At 35.6% G+C, this 24239-nt stretch overlaps 1 protein-coding gene across 1 annotated transcript; it reads left to right on the plus strand.

Annotated features, from left to right (window-relative positions):
• The first annotated feature begins 7089 nt into the window (after positions 1–7089).
• LOC134543169 (FAS-associated factor 2) lies at positions 7090–23549 on the plus strand. The gene is made up of 8 exons (XM_063388043.1): positions 7090–7393; positions 12253–12583; positions 14979–15165; positions 15911–16084; positions 16531–16626; positions 17676–17847; positions 20310–20453; positions 22389–23549. The coding sequence occupies exons 1-8, from the start codon at positions 7343–7345 to the stop codon at positions 22566–22568; spliced, it is 1335 nt and encodes a 444-aa protein (XP_063244113.1). The 5' UTR covers positions 7090–7342; the 3' UTR covers positions 22569–23549.
• Positions 23550–24239: the final 690 nt, after the last annotated feature.

A 24239-nucleotide genomic window follows, 5' to 3' on the forward strand; every position in this document is an offset into this window, starting at 1 on the left:
TTGAATGTTTTTTCTTGTGTTGTTTGAAATGCTCTGCAGATTAATTAGGCCGAGGGGATGGCAAAGCATGCGTTACCACACTGCCACTCTTGTTTCGATTGTCTGCACCATGTTCGCAGGTCACCCCTGACATCTGAAGTAGTGTCTAGTGGTGTACGCAAGGAGGGGTGGGGGTAGGGGGAGGGCCTTGTGCTACGTCACAGCATGCCATCTCCTGATGATTACTGACTCCATGATTACGCTGGCATCACATGGTTCGTACCCTCTCGTGCAATCAAAAATTAAGGAATTTTTAATAACCTCTTCACTTCACCACCATTAAGTTATAAATCTATTTCTGTACCACAAAATCCCCCAAGAAAACAAGGCTGAATAGTCCATGCACAAAAAAAAATATTGTTGGTTATTCGATTCTAGCAGATAAGCCCCTATTGTCCAGAATTGTCTCTGGGAATCTATAATTTGCAGTCCTAACACTTAATTTACTTTATAAGTTCAAAGTAAGGCAGTAAATATACACGTTTTTAGTTTAAGGGTGAGGAAAAAAAATGAATTCAAAATATTTTTACACGTAACTTATATTATTCACGTGGCTTGAAATTCGCCAGTTGTACTGTTCACGTGATAAATTTGTTTTGCTGCCAAGTCTGAAAACAAAAAATTAAAATGACAATATTTATCCATAACTTGCAATTAGTCTTTATTAAGGAGTTTTAAGGATTATTCATGAAATTTAAGGGCTTTTAACGGCCCTTGTTAAATTACACAAATTAGAATTTTTTAAGGATATTAGAGGCGTACAAACCTTATGTCACTTCTTTTTTGTCATGCAACAATATTAGTCTAGTTTGAAGGCAGTCTACTATTTCATGGTTTCATACTCCGGTTGTTACATGCGTCTACAGCTCACGGAAAGTCACTGAAAAGTCCCTAAATAAACAGCAATATTCCTGAAATTTAACTTTAATTCCCAACAGACTAATGTTTATATTTTGCGTTTTGAACTCCTTACTTCAGTTTATAATTGCATGTTAAACATTAATAGTTGTAGACTGTCCTATTAAATCATGTAGAAATTGACTCTGAAAAGGTTTTAGCTTTTTAACTTAATCAGTACATGTCTGCGAATTATAAAAAAAATAGTGTATTATATTTGCTCAAGTTTGATTTTGATTGCATAAATACAGGATGGGCCAAAAATCACAAAGTGGTTATAACTCTGAATAATCTTTTTTTTATAATTAGTTTCCATTTATTTTTCAGACTCAAGACAATGATGGGAAATTGTTCTCACTTATAGTAGAATAAAATTTGTGATAATGGAAACTAATGATAAATAAATTGTTTATTCACAGTGACTTTTGGCCTATACTGTGTATTTAAAAATCACCCTTTGATAAAACTTGTAAAAATATTTATGTTAAAAAGTTAAGAAAAAATCCTGAAATTGGTTCACCTGGTATTTGTAGGTACTCTGCATGCAGTTGTGTTCCTGCAAGGTGTAATGATTCAGAGAACCAAATGAAGAAGCAAACTGAACACATCAGGATAAACAATGATTCTCCAGCCAAAGCCGTAAAATTGCGTAGTCCGACCGTACATTTGGCTTGTGAAGATGTTGGGAGCTATGATGGTGTGCGTATACCAGATAGAGCCAGCCTACAGAGGATCATTCTGAGACGAAACCGTTCACTGTGATGAGTGCCAGGGTTGGGAAAAAAAAAAAACTTGTGTTTTATATTACGTTACCATGTTCAAATGAAAGCCACACAACATCCTGCTTTCTGCCACTCCTGTTGAACCAGAACAGTTATAACATCAAAGAACTGACGTCCAGCAAATCTGCACATCCGACTGGGACTTAACGACATATCTAGTGTAAAGCAATGTACCATTTCGTTAATAAATGGTACAGTAAGCTCGAACACTATAATACTGTGCCGGAAAAGAAAATCTGCAATGGCTGTACTTCCGTTAGGGTTTTTCCCCCCTCATTTTGCAATTCAAATCTCTCCTTACATACGATCAAATTTTACACAATTGGTGCCCAAAAGTATAATATATATTTTAAAAATTGCTCATTTATTTGCTTAGGTGCTCACTAATCACATTTAAGACATCTCTAACAAAAAACACACTGAGATGGGAATCCTTAACTTGAAGACATCTGGGAAAACTGCAGGCCAGTATTTTTGGGTAACTAGATGTCTCTAAGGGGATGAATAGGGGGGAGAGGGAAGATGCTAACAACCTTTTAAACAGTTTTGCAACTAGTGTAAGGCTGGCTTCTACAGTAAAGTATGGAAAATCCAAGCAAAAACTGCAGGCTAATCTAATAGTTATCTCATTGTACCACCATCTCTGGGGCAGGCATATTTCATGGAAATGTATGAACGCTCTCTCTACTGCAATATGGTATGCACACGCCAGTGGTTTCTTCCTTGTAACTGGTGGCCGTACGAGGAGCCATTGCCTTATTTGACCGAGCCACTCGGGATGTGTCGTTCACTTCCGCACTGAATTACTATGATTGGTGTATCTGAGGGGAGAAACTCGCCCAGTCATGAAACACTAATGATGCTACAGTGTTTTAACTTTCAGCTAGTCTCAAAATAGTTTTTGTGAAAAATGCATGCCCCTACCCATTACACATCATGTCCACACGCCAACTATACTACCTCGATGATACAAGCTGCTGCACACTTTCTTGGGACATCGTAGTCATTAACTCCGTTCGCCAACTGAATCCACATATTGGATAGCTAATAAAATCTGTTAATGAATATATTTAATATTATTTCCTTGTTTCTATAAAGATATAAGTGCCTTATGGCTTCTTATTTTACAATTTTTACAAAAATTGTGGTTTGTTATACTGAAATCATCATGTCTGGTAGGAAAAAATTTGATTTTCCTGTGTCCTCAAAAAACTCAGAGATGCTGCTAGGTAAGTAACAACCAATTTGCATAGTACCAATAAAGTGATTTAATTGCATGGCACCTACATGTTAATGGTAACATGAAGTTTGTAACTTGCGCAGTTACATATTTTCATTACTTAAAATTGAAATTATAATGGACTTGGTATTTAAGGAAAAACTTGCACACAATTTACATATTTAACTGTTTTTCCAATTGTTCAAGCTGTCTCTGTAGGCTATTTCCAAAAGATGTCCTGTACTTGGTGCTAATGGAATCTAGCAGCGCATATGGCGTTTCGAAATAATGTTCGCCGTTCAGCAATTTGGAGTCGTGTGAATTCCCAACAATTTTAAATCCTGCAGCGCTGAGCTCTACACAGTACTTGTCTCCTTCCCCAGTCGTCATGTTCAGGTAGATGAAACTGTCGCTGCTTTGTAAACTGGACAAGTGCACTTCTGTCACGTGTTCCTTAATGTCTCTCATTACACCTTCTGCTTCAATCACCCACTGGGCTTGGTTGAAGGGTTTTTCGTCTTCATTTCCCATGGTAAACAATTTGTGGCTCAAGTGGTCGAAAGGGCTGATGTTACAGCTGCATCCCTGCAAAGATAGCATTGCAAAAGTAACCAGTAACTATTTGAAAATTTGCAAGTACTTTCAGCAAATGGAGATTACTGTGGTAGATAAGAAAAGGTAGGTATCAGTATTAGAAAATGCTGAATGTTTGTGGATAAATAAAATAAAGGTAAATATGTAGAGTAGCGGTATATGCGAAAAAAATGCTAAAAATCCGAAAATACTTTTATTCTATGCTCTTTCACTTCCTCTTCTCAAATCAACCGGCGGAGGTAAAAAATTCCAAATAATTTAGGAGATATCGTATTTTTTTTAATTTTGCAATACAACACCTGTACAACCATTTGACCGTCACAATTTTTATTTTGCCGTGTTTTCGTGAATGCGTAATAAATAAAATGGTTGATTAGGTCAGGTCAGTTACATTATTAATACTTTCAAACTAAGCGGACATAAAAAATAATGTGAATTAATTTTAATGGCTGTTTAGTTTTAAAATATTTATAATGTAACTGACCTGACCAAACAAACCGGGACAAAGGATGAACAGTAAGAACTATAATGGTCGATTAGGTCAGGTCAGTTACATTATGAATACTTTCAAACTAAGCGTACATTAAAAATGATATGATTTAATTTCAATGGTTATTTAGTTTTAAAGTATTTATAATGTAACTGACCTGACCTAACAAACCCGGACAAATGATGAACATTATCAACTCACGTAAATTTTTTTGTTACTTATTACTTGCGCAACAATATCCAAATAAAAAATAAGACTTTAAAATTAGAAACGTTAAAAACTCACCTAAGTTGAAGGTGGGTACATTTCCTTTGCCATTAGAAGGAAATGATGTAGTCGTTCACCTACGTCGCGATACCTCCGACGGAACATGAATAAATAAATAAATAATCACATATTGGTTCATTTGAATACTGGCCAATTACGGAACTATCACGTGACATAATTGTCCAAAAAGAAACATAATAGATACTCGTAAACACGAAACAATTGTGATCGCCGCATGAATACACAGGTAGGTATTGTGATGAAAATTATAAAATTCGATATCTCCTAAAGTATTAGGAATTTCTTACCTCCGCCAGTTGATTTGAAAAGAGGAAGTGAAAGAGCATACAATAAAAGTATTTTCGGATTTTTAGCATTTTTTTTTCGCATATACCGCGACTACATATTTACCAAAATAAAAAATTGCGTTAAGGCCAGCTAAAGAAATGTTGAGGATTTTGTTTTGCAATCTGCCAGTAGTCCTCTGTGATCAGTACCAAGAGTTATCCCCCCCCCCCCCCCCCCAACGTCTCTTTATACAGTTAGGTTAGAAGATAGTGAGGTAATTTTACCCTTCTTTTAGCTCTGCAACTGCCTGTGATTTGCCTAAGAAGCCTAGGTTAGTATGGTTTACAGCTGTGATATACCCATTCAGGTTAGGTTACCATGGTACTTTTGCAATTAAATTCACGAACTGTCGGCATAGATTTTAAAAACACTACATGAAGAATGTGCAGCAAATAATGAAAATCGAGCAAAAATAGAAACAATATTTCAGCTCAGTCGTTAAGAGGGCATTTTTATTTCAAAACAAAAATTTAAAAATACACCTTACACCAAATTGTTTGCCTGTTTCCTACTAGTATAACTCCCTATTAGATTAAAGGAGAAAATTAATATTTATAATAGTAAGTAACGGATTCTTTCAAAGATGTAGAAGACTTTATAAAAATAAAAAATAATAGGAAAGATTTTATAGGGTAAATTCAATCCCACTTGCAATGTATGTTAACTTATAAGTAAAATGTAATTGTATATTATTATTATTATTATTATTTTGTGAAATTGTATATTTTTGTGTTTTTGTTTTTTGTGAAATTATATATTTTGTGCTTTTGTTTTTTGTGAAATTGTATATTTTGTTTGTTTTTTTTGTGAAACTTTATATGTATATATATATATATTTTATTTTTCCTATATGTACTTGACATGTATCATACCCCAGAAATGGGGTCAAAGGATATGAAAATAAATAAATAAAAAAAAAATAGATGTAAATATCCGAATTCGGCTGAAGTACATACTTACACGGTTTCATGTACTTGCCTCCGAAAGTGTCATAACAAGGTTTGTCCGAAATGGATTTGAAGTATGAAAGTACGCAAGTAAACAAACCTATGTACCATTCACACCCGTTGAAGTCAAGTCGTATTTTGAAAAAGTTTTTGTATGTGATACAACGTTCAATAAATTAGTTTAAATTTTCCATCCAGTCCTGTATTGCATTATTCTAATTTTAGAACAATATTAAAGTTGAAAAGTTTGAGCTAGTGTAGTTCAATAATAAAATTTGATAGATTTTTTTTCCTAACCTAAGTTAATCTAAATGTGTGTGAGGGATCCAGGTTAGAGGAGGACCTAAATGTGTCTCAGGCCGAAGCCTATACACTTTACCATGCGGGATTATAACCGTGCAGAACAAAAGCACATGCATCATGTGCTTATTGAGGTTTTATTAACCAGTCATGGTTGCGAATGGCATCATGGCTGGCGCCCCTTAGGTTGCCTAGCCTAAAAGCTAACGCAAGTGACCCAGGTAAAATATACGTAGACACAGGGAAAACCCTGGGCCGTGTCATGCGGGGATAAATTAATCATGCATTAATGCAAGCAAGAAAATAACTGGACAAGATGGAAAAAGGTCTAAGTAAGAAGAGTTGGGTGGGGCAGAAAGAATCAACCATGCACAAATTGGGTGCTTGGGCCTTGCGGCCCGCATTAGTATTGTTGGACACACCTGGGTTGTATTTACCAGGAACGTATGCGTCCCCAGGGGTGGGCGTCTACACTCGTCAGCCCAACCTAGCTGCCCAGGCAACCACCTGTAAAAAAGAAATGGGCTACTGTAAATATTCCCTTCCCCTAGCACCGGAGCCGTGGGTAGACTAGTGGGGCAACCTCGGTTATAGCAATATTAACAGCTGCAGAAGGCGGTAAGGCAAGCCCTGCAAGCGGGTAAACCCACTTATTCGATGGTCCAGAGCACAAAATACTCTCGGTGGTGGGCAGACGAGTAGTAAACCGACTCGAACTGCGGGCGCACAGGGTTTCAGGCAGCCTGGCGATGCTCCATCTTCATCTTACTTCTTCCAGTCAACAGCCAATTACTTTTCAAGCCTGGGTGGGGGTAAATCTTCCATGCGAATAAAGTATCTTTGATAGTGTGACATGGTTTGAAACATGTTTGATACTGTCTCTTCAACTTCATGTGAAGGAGAAAGTTGTAATTACAGTTACACATAATATTTCTGACGAAAACTTACTCTCAAACTTTGTTGTTAAATATAGTTGGAGACCAAAGTTTGAGAGTGTGATAAGAGTTAATAAATTGTATTTATTTTCAACGATATTTCCTTAATTTAAAATCGGTTTATAGGTAATATAATAATAATAAAAATAGATTTTACTATATTTATTCAATTAAATTATCAAAGAAAACTACGGTTTTATCCCAAGATTTAAATGCACAATAAAATGTAAAGTCAAGCTAACTTCAACGTTTTCAAGATATTGTCGTTGCTATGTTGGCAAACAAAAATGATATTTGAAATAATTATTTCAAATGTTAATATTGGCATCACTGGTTATTTTCGCAACTTGTGAAACTTGTGAAGATTCATATTTGTGTTTACATATGGCACAATGGATTTTATTTGCTAGGAAGCTGAAGAGTTCGAATATGTGCGATGAAAATTTTCATGTGTAATTTTTACTGGCATTGTTGTTTCTTAGTAGTGTTTAATTTATGAATTACTGATTATTTTTTTTGAAATCATGGCAGAAGACTTAAGTCCTGAACAAACAGAGAAGATAGTTCAATTCCAGGTATGCAATATTATTAGAGGCTACCAACAGACCAGCCGATGTTAAAATTACGATGATAGTTAATTTACTAGTTTAAAAAAATAAAAAATATATTTATATGTATTTTCGTTAATGTTCTAACACCATCGCTAGTAGTGAAGGTATGTAAAGGTGGGTACACAGTCACTACCATGTAATGTAGCATGTAACATAAGCCTGATTCACAAGATTAGTCATATCGTTCAGTCCTATGGTGATGTTCAACACAAGCACACATTCATGCTACCCTTCGTGCATGTTGAAACCCTGAGTGATAAAGCTGGAGTCACAATATCACAATGAATACGACACAAAATATCGGACTAGACATACATTGTTCCAGCATGTCATTTAATAGTGTAGGTTCACAATTCAATGACAACAATAACACAATGAACTCTATGGCTGTCTGCAAATCTTCCCATGCCATAAATCATGAAGTGCTGTGTAGAATGTGCTAACAACTGCATGGGCTCTATAAATATATTTTATTTCCTGTTGAAATTTAATCATCTGTGGCACGAAGTGATATAGAGTTTATGTTTTTGGATACAAGGAAGCACAATATAGATATGTTACTAAGGGACAGAAAAATTACTTCTGCTGTTGGCTATATGAAGAATTAAAATTAAATCTTGACTAAATGTAGAATACTACATTGAACATAAACACAATTATATATCCTTAAACATAAACAGTTAAAGGGGCAGTCTATATATCAAATCAACCAACAAAATAATTATTTTAAACCTTGAGATTTTCAAAATGTGTCATATTTGGTGATCATATTCTACTCATCAGTATGACCACAAAATACAAGGTTTAAATTTTTACGTGTTCTTTTTTATCTAAGTTTTTAAAAAAAAAATACAATAGTTTGTAGAAACATTTAGAAATATTTAAAAGCATGTAACTCTAAAACCGTTTGTCCTAGTAAGCTAAAATTTGTACATTTTCTTTAGAATGACAAGGATGTTTTTAATTTGAAATACAACTTGAGTGTATCACATCACTTTATATTTTTTCCAAACTATTTGAAAAAATTTTTTTTTATAAAAAAACAACATTCAAAATTTTTAATTTTAATGAAAATATTATATTTTATACCAAACCTCTTTAGTAAGTTGTGTACAAAGTTTCATGATAGTGTTCCAATGGTATCATATTGAAATGATTTTTTTATAAAAATTGTTGTGAATATTCTGCTAATTCATGACTTGTTACATCATAAAAAAAACTAGTCAAACTTTTTTTAACTTAAACTTGTCTTAATAATTGATTATTATACCATAAAAATGTACGTAAGAAAAGGGAGATCTAAATAGGGTTATAATAAGTTTCGTTGTTAAATACAACAACTGGCCCTAACAGGAGTTACTCAAGCAGTGAAATGTTTATTTCCTATCTCAACTTGCAACCCTTAGTCAGCTTCCTCCTACTAGGGCTCTTGTCTTCAGTCATTGTGTTGTGAGTTGTCTCTGAGCGAACAAGTGCTCCATGCATGTTCATAAGATACAAATGACTAAACCGTGTGGTAAATATTGTTGCAATCCTTTTAATAAAGGCAGGCATTGGGTAACTAAAGCCCTAAGGAATGTCACTCCATGGATGACAAAGCTAAATGACATTATTGAAGATGGAATGAAAATTTGCATTTCTTGCGGCTTAGAATTAAGTAAGAAACAATCATACTCAAGTTCTGAAAATGAAGAAAATGTAAATACAAAACCAGGCTGCAGCAAAGATGATCCTGAGTATATGGATATTGAATTAGGTATAGATTTTTTAAATGCCTCATTGACATCAATAGGAGAATCACCTGTTGTTAAAAAAAATATTTTAATTGAATAAGAAATACTGAAAAGAATAACTTGACACAATTAAATTAAGATTCAATGAAACTTTTTTTCCAAGCTGGAAACATAGAAGTGGATAACAAGATTCCACCAGACAACTCACAGACATAAAAAAATTTGCAACAGCAAACAAGAGTTAAACACTACAGATTTTAATACTTTTACCAACCGGTTGGTCTTGTGCAAGAATGGAACATGAATTTGTTATTAGTAACTATATGGTGAGGAAATAAAACAAATTTGTTGAAGAAAAGGGAGTGCTATCGTCACCTGATCCAAAACTCTACCTCGCAAAACAGGTGTGTTGGTAACGGAATATTATAATGACGATAATAACAGTAGGCAAATGCCTGGAAAAATTATTGTCTACATGGGTAAGAACACTTGGAAATCAGCCTATCCACGTTCAAAAAAGGTCGATTTTGGGAAATTTGCATGAATTTTAGAATATTTTCAAATCAAAATTCCCTTATTTAATAATTGGCTTATCAAAGTTTGCAGAACTGAGGCCCAAGAACTGCATTATTGCTGGTGCCAGTGACACTCATTCTGTCTGTGCTTGTAGTGCACACCAGAATATAAAACTCATGTTTTCAGGAGGTAGCTTAAATAAATTGACACTTACTGGCTCTGAAAGTCCTCTATTGAGTTACAAGGAATGTATGGCTAAAGTTATGTGCAATCCACCATTACAGTAATGCTTCCTAAATGAATGTGACTACTGTCCCGATATTGAGGAATTTAAAAAAGCCTTAACCTAGTTTTTCGAGGAGGAAATGATTAACATCTCTTAAAAACAATGGATTACTGTTAACCGATACAATTTAGAAACATTTACCAAACCATTTGATGTGTTTGTTCAAGAATTTGGCAGTCAATTGAATAACCTTAAAAAACATGACTTTGTTGCTAAACAACAATCAAGTTTTATCTCTGGAAAAAAAAAATCATTGTTTGAAGAAAGTGAAGCTGTAGAAACATTGGATTTTGCCTTAAATTATTTATTTGTTCTACAAGATGAGGATCAAGGGTTTCATTGAAACAATTCTATGGCTACTGTGCACCCTTTTGTAGAATATTTCAAGGAAAGCAATCAAGAAAAAGGAAAACATGAGCTTGTTCACCAGAGTTTTGTATTTATATCAGACTGCCTAACACACAATACTCTTATTGTTCATGCTTTTCAGAAAAAGTTAATCCTATTTGTGAGAAATTATTTGCCAAATTTGAAAAAAGCTGTACCTACTATTTTTCAGATGGTTCAATTGCACAGTACAAAAATCAAATGAATTTTCTGAACCTTTGCTATCAAAAAGAGGACTTTGGTGGACTTGAGGCTGAGTGGCCCTTTAATGTACATCACATGGGAAGGGAGTTTGTTATGGAGTTGGGGGTTTGGGTAAAAAGGATTGCTGCCAGAGCCAGCCTCCAAAATCCATTAGAAAACCAAATTCGAACACCATTTGAGCTTTTTCAGTGGGGTGTGAAAATTTTTCCTTCCATTACATTTTTTTTATGTAACCAATGAAGAAAATATTCTAAAACCAAGGTTTGAAAAGGCTGTGGTAGTCCGTAACACCCAGAAATTATAATGCCTTCATCTCTCTAGATCTAAATAGGGTCAAAACCAAAATTTACTCATTTTCTGATGAAATTTACTTATTTTCATTTGATGAAATTGTGGGTTTTTCATTTGTGCTTATGATAAGGGGTGGTAGTTGGCGCATGTTGACTCAAAAGATGATGTTGAGAAAGAAGTTTGTGTTTCCTTTCTGCACCCAAAAGGACCATCACCATTATTCACATATCCTAGGAGAGCAGATACCTTAGCACTGCCAATAAACTATATTTTGTGCAAATTACATCCAACCACAGCAACAGGTAGAACCTACCAAGTTCCAGCAGATGAGATGGCTAAAAAAGCACAAGTATTGCCTGTACTAATTTGAAGTGCTAAAAGAAGAAAAAAAACTTCCTTGAATGTGAAGTAATTTTAATTTTTTGTTTGATTAAAATGGGTAAAATGTAATTTCAATTTAAATAAAATTGATTGTTGTTTAAGAGATTATTTTTTATTTATGCTAACAGGTAATAAATTAACAGAATTTCCATACACATTAATTTCCATAAAAAATCATTTCAATATGATACCATTGGAATACCCTCATGAAAATTAGTACACAACTTACCTACTAAAAATGTTTGGGAATAAATATTTTTGTCATGAAATTTAAAAATTCTGATTTTGATTTTTTTATAAAAAACCTTTCTTGAGTTAGTTGGAAAAAATATAAAGTAAAGTGATACAATCAATTTATATGTAAAATTAAAGTCCTTGACATTCTAATGTGAGCTTTCTACGACAAACGGTTTTAGAGTTACATGTTTTTAAATATATCAGAACTTTCCTACAAACTTGAGTGTTTTTTTTTAATTTTTCAAAAATTTATAACTCAAAAACCAACGGTGATAAAAAAAATCAAACTTTTTATTTTTTATCTGGTAAGCTAATACCTTTGAATATAGGTATATACTGTATAGAAGTTGCCAGCCCAGGTTAAAATTTCTAATACGGTTTTGAGGTAGTTGGTTAATTCACCGCCGCAATCGCCACACATCTCTAGGGCATCGACTTGTGGTGGTCCCTAGCGGACAAGTTTCGAACTCTTCAAACACCCCCCCTTCCCCCTCCCGTTGAACGAACTTGAGCTGCAGTGAATGATGGGTGCGGGGGAATGACAGCGGGCGACAGTGCTGCGCTCTCTGACGTGTAAATAACAACCGGAGACGGTACAGGGCGTTAACGGCAGCGCACTGCAGCGGTGAAGTTCCCAAGCTGCTGCTCATCATACGCCCCTGAAAAACGTGGAGTAAATCCTATCCACTCGCTACTTCTATACAGTATATACATTCAAAGCTAATGCTATCTCATGTGAAGAAGTGGTAAGTATCGGAAGACGTGATGGGAACGACGCAAATGCGCAGGACCTGACGGGCATAGAGGACATGACGGTGTGCCGAGACGTGCTGCAGCGGCACGCCTGGGACCTGGAGGTGGCCGTGCAGGAGCAGCTGAACCTGCGCGAGGGCCGGCCGTCCGTGTACCGGCCCGACTCGGCGCCCCTGGCCCTCGTCGACGACCGCGCCGCCCAGCACACGTACTTCGCCCCCCCGCCCTCGGGCTACAGCTACCCGCGCGACGGCCTGCTCGGCTTCGTCAAGTACGTGCTGGGGCTGGTGGTGCGCGTGGCCTACAACGCCGTGTCGGGGGTGCTGTCCTCCGTGTGCCGGCTCTTCCTCCCGGACCCCAGGACCTGTGAGTGGCCCTCCGGAGTTGGGCAAACAAAAACTATCCACTACAGTTTGAAATGACATGTACAAAGGGTAGAATAAAGTTAATTGTAATTTTACTATAAATATTCTTTATATAAAAAGAAAACTACATAAATTACTTTTCAAAAATAGTGTCTTGTAATTAAGGGCTAGGGTGTTGTGATCCAAAAAAATAATTGTTGGGAAACGCTGCAATAAAGCCTCGTTAATGTAAGAACAGGAAAAAAAAATTGTATTGTACTAAACACTTTTTGTAATGTGTGTTATTTTTTCAGTTTGTGTAAGGCAGTTGCAGATACAAAAAATTTATTTCAGGAGGGGATTTGAAAAAAAATAAAAAAAGAGAGTATATTCAAAAAATCTTACATCAACATCAAGTGGTTTGTCAGTTACATTTAGCATTCTCAACTTGGCATCACTGCCTTAGTGGTTTGTGATTCCTGGTGTTGTAACAGCTCGTCTTCCGTCATCACCCAAAATAACATTTATTGCCTTCACCGAGATCTCGCATATTTTTTCATAACTTCAGTGGAAAGGGGGGGGGGGCATATACTCCTCCCTCCTCCCACATTCTAGCATCCTCCACTGGGCTACGTTATCTTCAAACACTTGCCCACTGGTACAGTTGTGTGCGCAATTTTTTTTTTAATAAGGGGCCTGACTTAGCAATGTTTTACAGTGCGTTATACATCTATAAGTTGCACATGAAGTTATGCTTGTGCGTGGTTTAGCTGCCATCATGTGTTTTTGTTTATTGAGTTCAAGGGTACGTTTCGATGAACTTCATAGATTGGATTAAATTATAACTAAAAGGGTGTTAGAAAGGGTATTTTGATATTTGAACTGTCAGTTATTAGGTATTTGTTTGGTCAAATAAAAGTTTATTTTCTTCCAGTTTTTTTTAATTTTAGGTTTTTTATTTTATTTTTAGGGAGTAGCATTAAAGCCTTTTTTTAACCATTATAAAATAATATTTATAGGTATATATGTTTTGTCTACCTTTTTTTTATTTTTTTTATTAATTTTAGATCTAAAAAACAGTGTAGAAAAATAACATATTCAGGTTTTTGGGATTTATTTGATTCCCCAGAAAGCACAAAGCCATAGATGTATGAGAAATTATATTCAAGAAAATATATAATATATTAAGGCTGAAACAAAATTCTTTGAAGGAAGAGAAACTTTCAATCTATTGAACAAAATGGCTACAGTGATAATGTTATTGTGGCATCAGTTGTCATTCAAGATATGAAACACAATAAATATTTGAATGATATTCGAAGCTATATTTGATCTTGTGAAATACCATTTATTTTAGTTTGGAGAATCTAGACAAATTAAGTGATTGTTGAGTTTAACTGTGGCAGTTTAAAGGATGTTGGATAAGTTTTATACCATTAATTTAATCATTGTGACAGAATGGTGTAACTGCATATTAAAATATTAAGTTTTAATATTTCATGGTTGTGTTAAATTTCTAAAAGGTGTAAAATGCTATTAAAATATTAGCATATTATTAGTTGATATATTGAAGTTATACTTTCTTGGCGTGATAAAAAAAACCAACTTTAAATTTGCATGCAAATAATTAATAGAAGTAAAATAATAAAAACCTTTAGTGATATTATAAATATGGTTGGTAAAGTATAAATTCATTGAAATTAAAAAAAGAAATAAATAATTGCCTACTCATTACTCAATATTAATATAAACACATGCACAAAATTAATTATTTTAATTAGTAAAATAAACAAGATACATTTTAATTATCTATTAATTAATTATGCTTTAATTTATAATGTAATAAATTATACATATGGCAACATAACCTCGCTTATATAAAAATGCTTGAAAAATTTTATAAACATAATTTCTATCACTAATATTCACAATGAATAAATGTGTTTAATTATAGGACCAGTGTTTAGTATTAGTCACTAAAGTTTATGATTTAAAAGCACATACGTTATTTTTTTTATATGTAGCGGTTTTCATCCTGTCAGTTTTGTTGCATAATGTGCGCACATCATAAAAATTTCTCTTTCATCATTTTTTCATATCTCGCCAAAGATGTATAACTTATATAAATACACTTGAAAAATTTTATAAAAAAATGTCTATCACTAATATTCATATTAAATAAATATTTTTAATTTTGTGGACCAGTATTCAATATCAGTCTCTAAAGTATAAGATTTAAAAGCACATATGTATAATTTTTATTTGTGTGTAGCCTTTTTTTTCATCCTGTGAAAATTTCTTTATGGTTCGTGAACATCGTAAAAACTCTTGTAATTTTTTTTCATAACGTGGCTGATGACTTCATAACGTGAAGTGTGTAGTGGGGCCCGAGGACCAAGGGGGGTGGTGCGCGCCAGATGTTTCAGACCCGCTGGGGGACGTGATGGGCTTCATCGCGATGTACGAGGAGAGGTACGGCGCACGCCACCCGGTGTTCTACCAGGGCACGTACAGCCAGGCGCTGAGCGACGCCAAGCAGGAGCTGCGCTTCCTGCTCGTGTACCTGCACTGCGACGACCACCAGGACACGGACAAGTTCTGCAGGTCCGTGGCGAGCTGTCGGATCGTGTGACGTCCCGGTGGGGTCGACCACCAGGGCTTTCACGTGGTACTCCAATTTTCTGTTTGCGTGCATTTCATCGCTGCCATCTACGTCACCCAAACCCTCAATGTCTCCAATGTCATCCACGTCACCAAAACCCTCAATGTTTCCAATGTCATCCACATCACCCAAACCCTCAATGTCTCTAATGTCATCCACGTCACCCAAACCCTCAATGTCTCTAATATCATCCACGTCACCCAAACCCTCAATGTCTCTAATGCCGTCCACGTCACCCAAACCCTCAATGTCTCTAATGTCATCCACGTCTCCCAAACCCTCAATGTCTCTAACGACCTTGAAGTTGTTGAGATGTTTAGCTACGTTTCTCATTAAAGGGTCGTGCTTTAGTCAGGGGTGTGTCTGTGTTGGCGAGGCGGGATGACAAGCGCGACGCTCGCTGGTGCTTCTAGCGCGGTGCTCCTCTGGACCGGCGCGCAGTCTTCTCGTTGTGTATAGGGCAACTGTCTTTATAAGTCTATGTTATAAGATGTGTTGACATGCTTTACGGTGTTATTATCGCAATTCACCACATAGTCGTGTCCCTACTCATTGAGTGAACTATTGGGCAGGAATGATGTACAGGGCGCAATACATTTTGTTTGATGGTGATACCAATGCTTTTTTTTACTAGCTTACTTTCAGGACTCATTCAGATATGTTTTTAAATAATTTAATTTTTTTCAGGGTAACATTAACTTCAACTGACGTGATCGAGTACATCAACACGAACATGCTGTTCTGGGCATGCTCCGTCACCACGCCGGAGGGATACCGGGTGTCTCAGGCGCTGCGGGAAAATGCATACCCCTTCCTCGCAGTCATTGTGCTGAGAGACAACAGGATGACTGTTGTTGGGAGGTGAGATGTTTTGTGGTTGTGACATTTGCTGTGGCACTCACCTTTAAAACTAAAAAAAAGTTTGTGTTAAAGTTTTACTTTTAAATTATTAAATAAATGTACTTGGTGATAAAATTAAATGTTAGGCTGAAGATTTCAGATGGACACTATGCTTTGGGTGTGATATGTGTTCCAGAGATAATATTGGACAACAGGGGCTTATCTGTAAGAACTGGAACTAACCAATGAAAATTATTTTTTGCGCATTAACTGTTTAACACTGTTATTTTCTTGAGTGGTTTATTGATGATGATATTACAAATATTTAGTTATCTACCTCTTGCTAGCGGTGAAGGCATTGAAGAGAAGGTGTTCTAAAAACACCTTAATTTTTGATTGCTCAAGAGAGTACGGACCATGTTGTTCTGTGTCGTGTGTGCTTCACGCCTGCTGTCTCGCGGCTGCAGGTTAGAAGGATCGCTGGAGCCCCGTGGCTTGCTGGACCACCTGCAGAGAATCGTGGCAGACAACGAGGCTTCGCTCGTGGCTGCCCGGGCTGACAGGTGGGTTTCTGCACTTTTTTTTTTTTACATAAATCAAAAATAACCCTGTGACATAGAAGGGTTGTAATAAAATTTTATTAAAAGGAACTAAAATTTCCTAAAATCATCTCTAAATATTTGTAAACGCCGTGAGCTTTTCCCGCCAGCACTCGCACAAAAGTCAGTGTAAAATTGATCTGCTGTATACCTGTTAACATATCAGATCAAATATTTTCATAGTTTTAATGCTATCTTGGCTGACAGGATTGAAAGTTAGCTGTTGAGTTGGCCTGTGCGAATAATAGTTTTTTGAAGTGAAGCAATTATCAAATCAAATTTTTCTAATATTCTAAAAATCGAATCGAATTGCGAAATAATGTTCTTGGTGAAACTGTTTTACACACATCTTATAAAACACGGGATAGAAGTAAAAAAAAAAATTGTTAAACGTTTGAAATGTTTTAACTGTTGTGTGATGAACCGATTGGGCTCTACGTATAAACCCTTTTTTTTGTTTTTAATTATGAAATAACTATTCATTATATTAATATTCGGCACATTAAAAAACAAACGGGAGTGTCCCTTTTTTTTTTTTTTTAAATAGCCAACTTTACTCAAGCAAAACATCTACAACCAGTGGCGTAGCTAGGATTTGTGTATGGGGGTGTTAAGAAGCATGCCCCCCCCCCCCCCTCCCGTATTAAAGCGGGGGGTCTGGGGGTCCTCCCCCGGGAAAATTTTGATTTTAAAGTGTAAAATAGTGCTATTTTAGCAGTTTTCAGTACATATTGTAATGGTAAAAATTTTATTAATTTTAATATGAAATTTGTTTGAGTGATGAATAAGAAATTAATTAAAGATATCGTGCTAGGGGGGGGGGGGTTTGAACCCCTAACACCCCCCCCCCCCCCCTGGCTACGTCCCTGTCCACAACACAATAAAAATATTCATGAGCGAATCTTGGGCTTCCATGTGTTTTAAAAGCTTTCCGTCGCAATGGGAGCTTCAGACGAGAGGAATGGCGAAGTCGGGTGGAATGTCGGGGGTGACGGCGGTGGGGGGGCCCGCAGGGTGGAGCGCTCCTTCAACCAGACCCTGAGGCAGCAGCAGGACGAGGCCTACCTGGAGTCCCTGCAGGCCGACCAGGAGAAGGAGCGCCGCCGCACCGAGGAGCGCGAGAGGAGGGAGGGGGAGGAGCGGCTGCGGCAGGAGGAGGAGCGCGCTGAGCAGGACCGCAAGGAGGTTTGCTTCCCTCCCTCGACCGCTTTGAAACTCATCATTTCATGTTACTGTCACATTTCGTTACTTGCAAACAAACATTCAGCGTCAATGAAACAATTATGTGCGAACGTGCGAAATACTCGGGAGTTCCCGTTCTCAGGCAGGTGTTCCGAGACAACAAAAAAAATAAGGGTTTAGGTGTCGCGCATGCCACACCTGTATACCTTAACCGCTTTCCCTAGAGTGCACGTCACGGCTCCCGAACCTGTACGCGTGACGTGACACGGCCAGTCCCTCATTCTCTGGGAACTGATTTTTGTGTCTTATCCCGTGACGTATCTGTTGCCCGAACTTCTGCTCACTTTTTCCCGTGATTTCTTCAAAATGGCAGACCAGTGTCTGGTGCCGTTAACATGTTTTTCACTTGTGATACCAAACGTGTTGTTACACCCCTGCCAGTGTGTTAACATTACCAGCAACGGCATACGGCCTAGTTGCTCCTTGGCGAGAGTTCCACACAAAAATAGATTCATATCGAAAATATGCCAATTACAAAATTAAGTAATCTTACTCCTGAGAACAATGGTACAATAACTAAATCCAAAGCAGAGTATTATTTAAATTTACTGTAGCATGGAATTGGGAAATACAAGCAAAAAATATAAAGATCAACTAAAAGTAAAAGTTTGAAAATGCGTTGCTATTTACTATCACCATAGATGGCTACAAATAAAAGGTTTATCATCAGTAGGGGTGTGCGACTAGTGGATTTTAGTGGTTAAATATTTTTGAATTAAATAGTATCATTTTCGAATCAAATATGAATACAGTACAACCCTGTTATAACATTCTCCAAGGGACCAACATAAAAAAATGTTATAAGCAGGAAAATGTTATAAGCAGGAAATCATCTTCACTTTGTAAAAATTACGCGTGGATTGATTAAATTAAAAAGTATAGGTAAAACAACACAAAATACAGGAGTATTACACTAAGTACAGCAATAGAGTGGAAAATTGGTTAATTTTATTTATAGATAATACCTAATAATATGCTAAAGAAAAAAAAATGTTTTGTACGATACAGTTCAGAGTCGAAACAGAAATATTCAACTCTTTTGCAATCACAACACACGTTTTGTTGGGGTTCCTGTCCACTTGGTTAATAAACTGAATTTTTTCAGCTACAGAATATATTTTCGCTTATATTTATCGGCCATCATAACCGTACAAAAACCTGAATAAAATTTCAATACGGCGTATTTTAATTAAATACGACCGTGACTACAATAAGTAAAAAAAATAAATAATTACGGTAAAGGTTAACCACAAACAAAAGCCGTGAATATATCCATAGAACAGTTAACCATCTCAAGATGTTAAACCTTTGAAACAAAAACCAGCACCATAGACTATAGTAGCACTGTTTCCGACCATGTATCAGTGCACAAAATGTGCATCATAAGTATAAAGGAACAAGTCATAGGCTAACAAGCGCGAACAGGACGCCATATTGATAGTCAATCCGGTGCAAGTTGTGGAGTGCGTGTGTACAACGTCTATGGTGAACTACTCAAATATAAACATCTGATGTTTGTATATGCGTGCTGTATTTTCTAGCTATGGTTTCGCTCTAAATTATGACTGAAGGAAGGGATACTTCAAATTGTGGCAGTTATCAAAGCAAATTTGAAAGTTAAAGGCGGGAATGTAGAAATTTTAATATTGTTACAGGCGGGAAATTAAAGCATTGTGATAAATGGAGAAATGACGGGACCATGAAATTATGGTGTTACAGGCGGGAAAATGTTAAAAACGGGAATGTTATAACCGGGTTGTACTGTAGTTTCAAAGTCGATAAGATGTCATATTTTGCTTTGGTGTATTATAACTTGACTCTCCACCACTTTTTACATTATCTATTTATGGTGATAAACTTTGATGAACTTGTAATCAATGAAACTAATACAAATGGTTCAGTTCATTGCATTTTTTACTTGGTAGGAAACTACGTTCAAATTTTTATCATAAAGATGACATTAAAGATGGAAGACTTAATTGTTGCTGTTCTATTCAGTTACCAAAATACCAAATGGTTAAAAAAAAGTAGTGCCAAAACGGGAACTTAATTTCATTGTATTCTCAAATAGTGGGGAAAGACAAAATTCCATGATAAACGGTGATAATCAAAAGAAATTCAGAAAAAGTTATACTTAAATCCATCAAATACTTACAGTGCTCTGTTTTACAGCGAAAAATAAAATTTATTACCTAATTTTCTTTATTGATCGATTCTAAGTTTCATGATCGTAATTTCATTCCTGTAGCATTATTTGCACCCTACATGTTATAGTATAATGCACATTAAAACATTAAAGGTTTTTCTTATTGGGAGTCAACAAGGTAATAAAATTGATTTCTGCTTCCAGTTTCATTCTGCATGCAGAATGCATCGCCATACATAATTCTTTTTTGTTGTTGCAGGAAATACACAAACAGAAAGTGGAATATTTGACGCGTATCCCAGAAGAACCATCCCCAAATGACGCTAATGCTGTGCACATTGTTATAAAACTACCAAATGGTTTGCGACTCGAGCGGAGATTTTTGCAAACTGATTCGCTTGAGGTGAGTTCCTTTTATAAATTCCTTATAGCTCGTAGAAATTTCAGTGACTACCTAGCACAGCAAAACTAGATTTTTTTTGTGCTGTTTACGTGCTGCTTGCCAGCAAAGCAACATTTCCTGAATTTATATTTTAAGTGTTTTTTTTAACAATTCTAAAACGCCAGTCATTATATTTATCATCATCATCATCATCATCATCATCATCATCACCACCACCACCACATCATAAGCACCACATCATCATATCATCATCCATGGTTGTTTTCAGTCTGTGGTTGGTAAGTTTAGTAGACTGCCTCATAAAACTCCAGTATTTTCTTTTATAAGTAGAGCCTACTCTCTATTTAAGTACTGTTCATACTAAATAGTGTTGAAATAAATTTGCAAAAAATTTTTCATGACAATTTTCATGCTTCTGTGTAATAAATAACACAATCAAACAAAATGAAACACCTATTTAAACTACAATGTATGTAGTGCAATGGTATATGCACGTAAACTTAAAATGATAGTACGTTTAAAAAAAAAATCTCACATCATATGTGTGTATAACTTTCACTTTTCACATATTGTCCATAAAAGAATGTCCCAGTTTCAAAGGTATATTATAACAGTTTAATTTAGAATATTTACAACAAATCATATCAAATTGAAGTTAAATTAACCTAGTTTTTTGACGTGACAACATCTAATAAATGGATGAATGCCGGCTGCACACACGAAAAAGTGTCCCGTTATGCACATTGTTCCGTTACGCTGTGTCCCGTTACACTCATTGTTCCGTTACGCTGTGTCCCGTTACACTCATTGTTCCGTTACGCTGTCGGCGAGTGCAGTAATAATAGGTTATGTTACAATTGACTAAAAAATTATGGTGATTCATATAATTGATGATAGATATTTGATTACAGTTTATTTATATGAAAACTTGTTCATAATTATATTTAAACTTAATAGCTAAAAGCCAGTTTGTAAAATTAATTACAGGTCATCTACATGTGAACGGTTTCGTCGACTGTTTATAAAGTAAAGTGAAAATTTAATGTAGTTTTCATTGCTTATTGCAACAACAATTTCGGCAATAAAGGTTAATTTTAATTATTCTTGCATTTTAAAAATCTGATTACTAGTATAATTTCAAGTATTTATTCTTTTATTATTAAAATTAAAATGATTCAATTTTATTCATAAAAGTATGCAATCTTTCATCAATGTTTTGTTATGACGTCACGTTAAACTATCGTCCATAAACCGACTTTACAGACAACTAATTTTTTACAAATGTTCAATACAGTATATGCACCTCTAAGTATACGGCACACATCTAACCAAAATCCAATTCTTCCCACACTTTGGTTAACATGTCCGGAGTGATGGAAGCAATAGCTTCTTAAGTTCTGTGTCTCAACTCTGGCAAATCATTAGGTAGCAGCGGAATGTAGACACAACCTTTTATAAAGCCCCTAAGGAAAAGATTGCATGGCGTTATGTCAGGTGAGCGTGGAGGCCAGCGAAAAAGAACTTTGTCGTCTCGACCATTATGACCAATCCAACGGTGAGGGACTTCGATGTTCAACCATTCTCGTTCAAAGAGATTCCAATGGGAAGAATCTCCATCCTGCTGCCAAATAAAGTTATGTTCACCCTCTACTGATCGTCATTTTGCGAGGGTGGCGCTGCAAGCAAGAAAGCAACACAGCAGTTCTCGGACATGTGCTTATGTTAAACTGTTTGAGTTACTCTTTAAATGCGATCTCGAACCAAAACTCTACAATGCTTACAGTTGATACTGTTAATTTTCTAACTGTGACATTCTTTTATGGACATAATGTTATTTGGTCTGGTTGTGTGTAGACTTGTTATTCTGTGTTATTTATTTGAATTTTTTGCCGTTCAGTACGTCACTTCATGTGTATTTGTTTTGTTGGTTTTCAGGCCTTGTACTACTATGTGTTCTGTCACCCGGAGTCTCCAGATGTGTTTGAGATAGTAACGAGCTTCCCAAAAAAGGTTCTGCCGTGTTTGCCATCGAACGACGACGACCACGTTCAGACACTGTCCGAGGCCGGTCTCAAGCGGAGAGAAGTGCTCTTTGTGTACGACCTTGAGGCGTGATAAATCGTCACGTGTGTTGGAGTTCTCATGATTTCGTTATGGTTGAATTATTTTTAAATTGTGCCGGTTCAAGTGTGATCACATTGATAACATTGAAAAGTTGATATTTTTTTCTCTTTGGGTGTAGAAGGACAAAATACATTATCTGTATATAATACAGTTTTCTGTGATTATTGCTTGATTTTTAATTTAAAATTTTGTAAGTAATTTATATGTTGGTTACAAAGCTGCAGTTGGTTTGAGTATTTTTAGTGCTGGCAGCAATATGTACTTGTACATATATTTTTTTTTTTTAGTTATTATATTAGAGGAATTAATGTTAAAAGAACCAGCCAACTTGTTATCCTATTGTTTGGAAGATTTTCCTCATGTCTTAAGTTCTGCTTTGCCACTGACTATCTTGTGTGTGAAGAAAAGATTATTTGTTGCTGTTTGTGGAATGTACCTGGCTGTAGCTCATGGTATTGTTTTTTTTCGTTTAATATTGATATTGGTTGTACTTTAATCATTTCTTTATGTTTGTATGTCTGCATTTCTCACCGATATCTAATTGCTCAAATGACATATGTATCAGCTAAATGTGACAACTGTTTGAATACAAGTTATCATCCATTGTATAGTCTTGACTGAAAACATACTTGTCATTAGTACGAATTTTGAATCTTATATTGGTTTTCTGTGTTAGTTGTATAGTTTATATTGAATGTTAAGCATTACATTTCTAAGGAAAGTACACCAGGCATTTAGTAATTTTTATGGACAACACATTGTAAAGAAAATGCAAATTACTTGTGTGTTGCTACTTGTGAAGAAAGGCAAGCGATCGGACACTTTTGAACAATGGATCATGTATTATGTATTGTTGATTTAACATAAGACAAAAATAGTGTGTTTTGGCTTTTGCATTTTTGATGACTTGTTTCTCACAGTATTGACATGTCATTTAAAATTTCTTATAATAAACTTAACAAAACACTTAAATTGTGGTTTAAAAATCATGCCTACTGTATATTCTTCATTCTATCTGAAGACATGATCAAGAAGAATTTTCAATCCCTAAAATTTATATTTTATATCTGTGTGTCATTAATAATTACTAGCTAGAGATGAAAAAATATTTAAATGAAATAGCCACGAATAAAATGTGATAAGCACGTTTATCAGTGACAAAATGCTTTATCATCTCTAACTAGCAAATTTCCACAACTTTCATTTTCTAACTTGTTTTCACGATCAGGCCAGTGTTTGTTTTGAAGCTATGGCTGCTGACTACAGTGACGTAAGTAACACAATGCGCTCTTCTGTGAGTGGGATATTGATTGTTGCAGAAAGATAAGGTTAAAAAAACATTGCATTGTCATCGAATCAAGGTGTATGTTTTGTGCAGCATGTGGCATGTATTGAAAACTTAAACAGGCGTATATCTATGATGTTTACTTTGCTACGGAAAGCATATGTGGAGTTTGGTTGAGGTTAATTCTACTGCAAGTTTGGAATAAGAGTATTGTAATGTACAACAATTTGCATTCCCACTTAATTTTTTCATGTAAATTTGTGACAGTACTACTTGGTGATTAAAGCCGTGTATGAAAAAATAACAATTCCAATATGATTTGGGTTTTGGTTGAAGAAGGTGGATTAGGGCTCACGTATCAAAATTGAATTAACACC

Source organism: Bacillus rossius, assembly GCF_032445375.1.
Source record: "Bacillus rossius redtenbacheri isolate Brsri chromosome 9 unlocalized genomic scaffold, Brsri_v3 Brsri_v3_scf9_2, whole genome shotgun sequence".
In the NCBI taxonomy this organism is placed as follows: Eukaryota; Metazoa; Arthropoda; class Insecta; order Phasmatodea; family Bacillidae; genus Bacillus; species Bacillus rossius.

Bases quoted from the DNA above. Each gene is read 5' to 3' on its own strand.
- LOC134543169 (XM_063388043.1), top strand. From the start codon at position 7,343: ATGGCAGAAGACTTAAGTCCTGAACAAACAGAGAAGATAGTTCAATTC. The intron at 15,166-15,910 runs GTCCGTGGCGAG...AATTTTTTTCAG, and splicing joins GACACGGACAAGTTCTGCAG to GGTAACATTAACTTCAACTG. The intron at 16,085-16,530 runs GTGAGATGTTTT...TCGCGGCTGCAG, and splicing joins AGGATGACTGTTGTTGGGAG to GTTAGAAGGATCGCTGGAGC.